The sequence below is a fragment of the Theobroma umbraticum genome, unplaced genomic scaffold, assembly GCF_002168275.2.
Source record: "Theobroma umbraticum cultivar Fairchild unplaced genomic scaffold, ASM216827v3 scaffold_44.0, whole genome shotgun sequence".
NCBI lineage: Eukaryota > Viridiplantae > Streptophyta > Magnoliopsida > Malvales > Malvaceae > Theobroma > Theobroma umbraticum.
In genome coordinates, this window is record NW_018397255.1 from 8,016,740 (window position 1) to 8,025,597 (window position 8,858).

Genomic DNA, 8,858 nt, shown 5'->3' on the forward strand with positions numbered 1-8,858 from the left:
AACTTCTGATGTATGGACAGCATCTACTTCTGAGGGCTATATTTGTTTAACTGCTCACTTTGTTAATGAAAATTGGAAGTTATGTGACAAGTTACTCAACTTTTGTCGTATGCCTCCCTCACACACTGGAGTTGAATTAGCTGCCACTGTATTTGATTGTTTGAAAGAATGTAGAATAGATAAAAAAGTTTTCTCTCTTACTCTAGATAATGCTTTTACTAAGGATAACATGCAAGTTATCTTGAAATGTCATCTTCATTTGCAAAGTAGCTTGATTTGTGATTGTGAATTTTTTCATGTATGTTGTTGTGCTCATATATTAAATCTTATTGTTCAAGAGGGCTTGAAAGTAGTCAATAAAGCATTGCAAAGTAGCCATCCAACGAGGACTTGGAGACATCATTGTTGTCCAAAGAAGACTCAAATGTTTTGATTAAGGATGAAGATCGAGAAAAACATTACTTAGTCTTGAAGTTTATGAATATTTGATTAAGTATTTATGTAGTTATGTTGATGGGATTGTAATTTGTGTAATTGTGTTAAAGATTAAAAATTTGAAATTTTATTTATATTTGATGTAATGTATTTACTTATTTATTTTTAGTGTAATTTATTTGTTTGTAATATGTTTTTATTATTTAATTTATGAACTAAACCATAGTATAATTATATACTTGTATTGATGAGTAGTAGAAATAATTTTTTTTGAAAATAATGGGTTACCCTTGCCCGGCTCATGGGTTAGCAAGAGGTGGGCTGGGTTGAGAATTTTGTAGTCCATATAAAATATGGACTGATCCGACCCGATTCATATTTTTTCAACCCACAAAATCTAGGGCCGGCCGGACCGGCCCATATTGACAGGGCTACTTACAGCATATCTTTTATAAGGGCCCGATTGCTCACCGCCCTCGCTCAACCACGTCATTAAATGTTTTTAGTGAAAGCTACAACAGGATCCAGATTCTTTATTCTTATCAGTAATAATAGTTCCATAAAAACAAATTTAAAAATAAATTAAATTGCAAAAATTTCAATATTCTCCTCCGCTTTTCATCTTTTTAAATTTTCACCCCCCAACAAACTATTAAAAATCAAAAGAGGAAAACTGGAACAGCCTTTTTTTTGTTAGCACTCAATGGACTCGAGCTCCAGCTGCAAGTCGCCAGCTCGATTCACCCTGGGGAAGCAATCCTCTCTAGCGCCGGACCGGGAAGGTTCGGCTGGCGAAGCCATAGAGGCGGACATAGACCCGAGGGTGACACTAATGTACATGGCTAACGAAGGGGACTTGGAAGGAATTAAGGGGCTGTTGGACTCTGGCACCAATGTCAACTTCAAAGACATCGACGGTCGGACCGCCCTCCACGTCGCCGCTTGCCAGGGCCTTACAGACGTCGTCCAATTGCTGCTTGATCGCGGTGCAGACGTCGACGGCAGAGACCGCTGGGGCAGCACTGTAATTCTCTCTTTTTTTTTCTTGTTAAATTCTTTTTCTTTACGTAATAAGGTTCTGTTGCTTATTATTTTGCTACTTGCAAAAAATTGCTATAAATAAAAAAAAACTAATAGAAAGTTAAATTACTATTGATAAAAAGCAAACAAATGACAAAAAGCAATAACTAGAATTGTTCCTTCTAAAAGTGAAATCATGCATTTTATTATTCAATAAGTTTTATTTTTAACATTTCAAAATTATGTTTACTTTTGCATCCCAACCAAACACATTACTTGCTTTTCGCTTTGATAGCAAAAGCAATGATCAAAAAGTAAAAAGTGTTCATTTTGGGAGAATCATTGAAATGAGCATTATTTGGTTAATGTTGTGCATTAAAGATAAATAAAAATATTGAATGGATGATTTTGTTTAAACAGCCACTTGCTGATGCGGTGTACTATAAGAACCAAGACGTGATCAAGCTTTTGGAGAAGCATGGTGCGAAGTCTCCGGTATTTAATTAACTGTGTTCTTGCCGCTAATGATATTTGCTTTGATTTGTTAAGTTTGCTTTTACACTATCAAGTGTAGCTTCATGATTAAATGTCTTTATATTTTTTTTGGGCAAATTCTGGGATTTTAGATAGCCCCAATGCATGTTCAAAATTCTCGTGAAGTGCCAGAGTATGAGATTGATCCTAGTGAGCTTGATTTTTCTAACAGTGTCCATATCACAAAGGTAATTTTAAACCTTATTCTCTTCTCTGTCTATGGCTGTAATTTACCATTTGCTGAATTGTGATATCACTTTTGGTTACCTTTTACCATTGTTTACATTATCATTGTACTTGCGGTAAGAAGTACATTTTTATGTTTGCATGCTAGCTTAAGGTATTAAGTTTCATCTTTGTCCAGAAACTATAGTACATTTTCCGTTTATGCGCACACCGGAATGACATTGTTCGGCTTCTAATGGGATAAGACATGTAGACCATTACAATTCTAACACAGTTGGTCTATGCATATTTGTGTTCAAACTTGAAAAACAATTCTCCTATAGCTAAGTCACTTGGGAGACTTGAATGCACAAGCTTCCCCCTCTTTTTGTAGGGGGTACTATGTCTATCAGGATCAATCATGCCATCTCACTAATTATTAATTGGTAAATTTTATCATAGGGAACATTTCGCGTAGCATCTTGGCGGGGCATTAAAGTTGCTGTTAAAACCCTTGGAGAGGAAGTTTTTACTGATGAGGACAAAGTGTGGGTTGGTTTTATATCATTTGTGATTTTCTTTCTTTGTTTAAGTTTTGGTGCATTATCCCCAGTTTGTTTGTGTCAAATCTAATTTGCGATTTAATGTTCTTGATTACTCTAGTCTCTGAGGTTTTGACATGTTGTTGGAATTTCAGTAAGGCATTCAGGGATGAGCTTACATTGCTTCAGCAGATACGCCATCCAAATGTTGTCCAATTTTTGGGTGCTGTAACCCAAAGCTGTCCGATGATAATTGTTACAGAATACTTACCTAAGGTTTGATCTTGTTCTGCACTTGCTACAACAGTGATAAGTTTGTTTCAGTTTGTCTTTTCTTTTTAATGCTTATATGGTCCATTGGCATTTGGCTCTTTGCCCTGAACCCTTAAAAAAAGATTGATGTACATTGCTATCGTTATATATTCATGAACTTTGTTGTTAGGTACATTGGTTATTTTCATAGTTTACTTGATTTAAATAAAGGAAAAAATATATTAGTGTTTTTTATATGGTTTTGTTAGTGTAGAACTTAGTATGGAATTCCCATGGAGAGATTAATGAAATATAACATTATTAAGAAAATAGTGAACTTTATTTTTTCATTGCTATTCTCGTAGCAATGCCTTTTAACCTATTCATCTTTTTCATTTAATAGTGTATAAATGTATGGTGGAGTCATTCTTGGTATACCACAAAGCAAATCACCATTGTGACTTTGCAAATCAGTAATTTGTGAAGTGAAGCATAAGTTAAAGTTACACCTAAATTCTTAAAGTAGTTTTGGTAATTTTGGCATGGCCTTTGGGACATTTCTCTTGACCAACAAGCTACTTGTTTGATATTTGTTCAATTGCAACCAGTGCTAGGCCCATATGAAATATGGTTATATCCAGGCTAAAAATTTCAGTATCACATAGAGATATTCATCCTTTCTTTTTTTAGTTATCTCATAGCCCTTATTCTACTGCATACAGTTCTTTAATACTTGTCTGCCCACTTTCAAAAGATGTACACTTTTGTATTATGATGAGTATATGCTTGAGATTTCAAGCCCACAGACATGTTCACATGCTTGTGATTTATTTCTAGATATTCTGAAGCTGCTGCATCTGTACTAAAGTAGAACCATATGTCATAATTCATTGTTAGAAAAGCCCTAGGTTAAGAAGCATCTAACTTAAGTTGCTAAGTTTGACATTCCGCCCCCTAGAATCCAACCTTTCTGGAAGAAAATGGCTGAATGTTGAATGTCAAAAACTTTGATGTCCAGCAATAGTAATAGGATATCCAAACTTTTATGATACCTGTTTTGGGGCCATTACGTGAAATTTCTATTAAATTTTTTATTTTTTGCGCTAAGCCTTTGTAGATTCCCTCCTCTTCAAGAGGGAGGAGAATTTCCAACTCCAGTCGGCATATTAGAGTACCATATATGTATAATTACTACATATTTGAGATTACTAGTTTAAACAATATAAGGGAGTAGAAAATGCTCTCATTTAATTTGCTGGTAGTCTCTCATGATCTCCCAAGGCAAGGACACTCTTCTTTCTGTTCTTTACCCCTTGCAGTGCATTGTAGGCTGTAGGAAAATTAGAATAAGAGAAATTGGGAAAGGAATTACTTTTGGTTCTGGGACCAATGACTAATGTCTTCATTTTTGTGAAAGAATAATAATTAATCTTGTCTGGTTATTTACTTTTGCATATTTAATATTCATTGATCTTTTGTACCACATCAAGTATACATATAAGCATTTTCTTTCATGTACTTTTTTTGCAGGGAGATTTTCGAGCATATTTGAAGCATAAAGGCGCATTAAAGCAAACAACTGCTGTTAAGTTTGCACTAGATATTGCTAGGTTGGTTTGGTGGCTGGGAATTTGTTTATGAGTTTCTTATTGGCTGGTGTCTCTCGCTAGTTTCACAGAGTTTCCTATTAATCAGCATTTTTATGTGCATATTATTACATCATCTTTTCATTCAATGGAGTTTGTTTTCAATTGGAATTTCCAAGTCCAAGCTTTTTATAATTGTTGGGATTAAATTTCGTGGATGCCTTTTGGGGTTAAGCATATGGCAGAAACTTCTCTTCAAATTTCTATCAAGCATGTGAAGTGAGTGTTTAACTAAAGTTTAAATCATTTTACATGAACCATGCATTATTAGGTGGAAAGGATTATGCTGAGATGGTGTTGGTATTTCAGTGAATTATGTTAGGATTAGTTGGTGGTAGCAAAGTTGTTTGTAATCTGATGAACATGAAGATGATGAAAGAGATTGTAAGAATGGATCACTATAACTGACTTGCAGTGTAGCACAGATTTGTGATTGAAAAATGTTTGCTAATGCAATATGCAATTAATTAATGGCTGGGAAAAGGAATTATTTGCAAGATAAATTATGCAGAAATGGGGAAAACTTGGTAAATAAAAGTTTCAGTAATCATGTAAAAGATAACTTTAGATGGTTTTGAATGTCATTAAATATACAAAACTAGTAAGATTTCTAAATTGTTGCTGTGATATTGTAGAAACAGAAAAAGATGGTGGATTGCAACAACATCTACTAAATTTCTCTGCTCCACGTTTTGGCTGATTGTGGATGATGATTCTTTAAGGAATATGGAATTAGCAAAAAATTGTTGTCTTGCCGTTGGGTTAAAAGGATTCCTTGGGCAAGCCCTTTTTTTTTTTCCTTCAAATTTTGAAAAATTTTACCCAACTGTATGTCAATTGATTATTACCTGTTTCATTCTAATGATTTACCGGTACCTCAATAAAATGCCACTATCTATTTCAGGGGAATGAATTATTTGCACGGGCACAAACCTGAAGCAATAATTCATCGGGATCTTGAGCCTTCGTAGGTCTTCCTCCTTAAATATATTTTCTGGTTACCCTAATTTTTATCATTACTTTTCAGTCATGGAACATGCATTATTAATACCCAAATGGGTAAAATTACTGAAAGCTTGTCGTTGTTTTACGAGTAAGATAACAGAAATATATTGCGCGATGATTCTGGGCATCTGAAAGTTGCAGACTTTGGAGTCAGCAAGCTACTCAAAGTTGCAAACATGGTTAAAGAAGACAGACCAGTGACATCTCAAGAGACTTCTTGTAAGTTTTCTGCATTGGGGAAAACTCCGTTTCCTCCATTGTCATCTATTAGTACTAGGCAGGGTTGCTTGTGAATTACTGGACTAGCCTTTTGTTTTGGCCTTTGTTGAGAAAGCCAGAGGCGGGCTAAGTGATTTGTGTTTTTGGTTCCTAATTAATGCTTTACGTTATCTGATTGTTTACTGGGAAAACATGTTAAGATCACAGCTAAATCTTTTTGTTTTCCATGCGGCTTTGCAGTTTGCTTAATTTGAATTAAAGTATTAAATGCCAAATATCCCTTCATTTTAATGGTAAAAATACATCATGATGTATCCATCCTTCTGAGCAGGGCGATATGTGGCACCAGAAGTTTATAGAAACGAAGAATATGATACTAAAGTGGATGTGTTTTCATTCGCTTTGATCTTACAAGAGGTTAGATTTTTTTTCTAACCCAAAAACTTATCTTGGAAGTTGCAATATTGCTAAAACATGTGTAACTATTAAGTTACACTTAGGGTGCAAGTGGTAGTCATGGAAACTGGCCCCAGCTCTGGGCAAAGAAAAATTATGTGATTTTTTGTTCTAAATTTATTAATTAGGCCTCTTATAGTTGAACTTGATAAGCAGGTTTCCTCTTCACCTTCTCAATTCATCTTCCGAAACTTTGAAACCTTCTACAATATATTTTAATTTAGGACTTGAGTTCAAAACTGCAATATTTTATTTAAATAAAAATTGCCTTTATGTGATGTCTAAGGTTAAAAGGAATATCAGAATTCAAAACTTAAAATGACAGGAATTTATAATCGCTTTTTGATTTTGATTTTGTTTGTTTATAAATCTTGCTTTGCATTTGGCAAAATCTTTCTTTGTGTTCATTTTATTTATAGATTGCTTTATTCGTGATGTCTTAGAGTAATATCTGATATTTACGTAGTGTAATGTTGATGGAAGAATTTTATATCCATATTGTGTTTTAACATTTGGAGTTAAAGAGAATTCAATCATGTCATGTGCAGAATTTCTAACATCAATAAACTCACAACTTTGGTCAATAACTTTTATGTTTACAAGGAGATCCGTTTGTCTTTGAAAGTTGGAATAGACATATATGTATATACATACATATATATGTGTGTGCATGTGTGCTTGTATCTATGTGTATGAACTTTCCCAATGCTTTATGTCTCCATCACTGCTGTTATTGTACATAAGGAATGAAATACGTTGGAGATATAGGCATATAGCCACTTGATCTTATATGGTTGAAAACCAAGTCCGTGATCACATTTTGTATCTGATGGGACAAATGTATTTGATACAGAAGTATATTACATTTAAATGCTTTTCTCATATGAATATGTGAATTTACTTTGCTATGCACAAAATCATTAAGGTTTTAATACAATTGTCTGAAAAAATTTGCTCTTATTGTTATATAATTTAAAACTCTAAACTAACTAAACTATGTCTAACTGTAATGAACTATACAACTACTAAGGCCCAGTTTGGTTGATACCTTTGCTATTTGCTTTTTGCTTTATATTTTTTTGGTAGAAAGCAAAAGGTAAATAGCAAAAGCATCAATCATATAGAGTTTAAATAAACTATTCTGTCTTTTTTTTATGGGCTAAATAAACTTTTCTAATCATAATAAGAAATTAAGTAACAGTAACAATCATAAAAATTTAATTTTATCTTATTTCTCACTGCAAGTATGAGTTTGTATGTGTGCGCTTGTCTGATTTAATAAATTGTTATTTGGAGCCTTCCCAGTTTATGCTCTCACTTTCAGGTTTTAGTATCTCTTTCTCTCTCTTCTTTTTCTTTTTTTTTGCATTGCACTTGATCCTAGTTGCATGCATAAGATCTATGGGGTGTTTTGGTTTTGTTATTTTATAAAGACTAACTGATACATGTAGATGTTGCAATAATATGTCATTTATCATTGGTCTAGATGATTGAAGGTTGTCTACCATTTCATTCAAAGCAAGAAAATGAAGTCCCTAAAGCATATGTTGCAAATGAGCGCCCACCATTTCGAGCTTCTGCAAAGTACTATTCTCATGGATTAAAGGAGTAAGTCCTTATGTGAACTCTATTTCTTTTCTTCTTCCTAAATCCCTTCTGAATGCGTGAATGAATTTACAAAGCCTTGTTGCCTCTTAAATAAGCATAATTTTATCTGCCATTATGTTTGACCTATATTTTATCTGAGCTCCAAAAATTTTTTAATAAGAAGGAAATTTACCTCTGCTTCTTGTCTACTTTCAATTTTCTACTTCTAGTGCTGCTGGCCTGCTATGAACATATTTATTAGAGTATCTACCTGGAGTTGTAGCTTGTCATGCGTAGTGGCTCTTGTTACCTCTCAGCTGGCCAGCATGGCCCGAATTCAATAAGATCCGAGAAACATGAAATTGATATCAATCAATCAAGATCTTGGATAGATATACCTTGGAAGAATCAAGACTGCTGAAACTTGGCCATGGGTTTGACGCCATTTGAGTTTGACTTCTTATATTGGAATTGCTCAGAGAGAAAAAAAAAAAAAAGAGGAGGGGGGGGGGGGGGGGGAGGGGGGGGGGGGGGGGTGTGACAGTGTGGAAGCAGAAAATAAAGTTCTATTTGTTTGTAAATCTTTATCTGAGTTGACCATGAATTCTTAAGAATGTTGCTTGTCAGCCATTTTTGTATTTCATCCAGCCACATGGCTTCCTGCTTAAAGTTCTTGAGCCTTAAATGTCCTATTGTACTTGTAACTCAGAAAAAGTAATAGAGGTGGCTATTTTATCCTTTCTCTTGTTTTATTTTTTCACGTAAATTTAGTGATAAGTTTTCAAAGCAAATCAAAGGCTCTTCCTAAGTCCTTAATGTTTTTTTCTTCTTTTTCTTGCTAAAGTAGATCCCTCATGTTTTCTGCAGGTTAATTGAGGAATGCTGGAGTGAGGAGCCAATCAAGAGACCACCATTTAGGCAGATAATTACAAGGCTGGATCACATAAGTAACCAACTTGCTCATAAGGGGCGTTGGAAGGTCTCATCTCTCTCTCTT

General features: G+C 34.2%; 1 protein-coding gene across 1 annotated transcript in view; it reads left to right on the forward strand.

Annotated features, from left to right (window-relative positions):
• The first annotated feature begins 1,088 nt into the window (after window positions 1-1,088).
• Window positions 1,089-8,858, forward strand: part of LOC110409264 (Integrin-linked protein kinase family) — an 8,837-nt gene continuing 1,067 nt past the window's right edge. Inside the window, exons 1-11 of the mRNA XM_021418556.2 lie at window positions 1,089-1,459; window positions 1,876-1,950; window positions 2,082-2,177; window positions 2,617-2,702; window positions 2,852-2,972; window positions 4,479-4,558; window positions 5,499-5,561; window positions 5,700-5,818; window positions 6,150-6,235; window positions 7,761-7,882; window positions 8,729-8,840. Coding sequence (XP_021274231.1) covers window positions 1,139-1,459; window positions 1,876-1,950; window positions 2,082-2,177; window positions 2,617-2,702; window positions 2,852-2,972; window positions 4,479-4,558; window positions 5,499-5,561; window positions 5,700-5,818; window positions 6,150-6,235; window positions 7,761-7,882; window positions 8,729-8,840 — 1,281 coding nt within the window. The 5' untranslated portion in view covers window positions 1,089-1,138. The remainder of the gene's footprint in view (window positions 1,460-1,875; window positions 1,951-2,081; window positions 2,178-2,616; window positions 2,703-2,851; window positions 2,973-4,478; window positions 4,559-5,498; window positions 5,562-5,699; window positions 5,819-6,149; window positions 6,236-7,760; window positions 7,883-8,728; window positions 8,841-8,858) is intronic.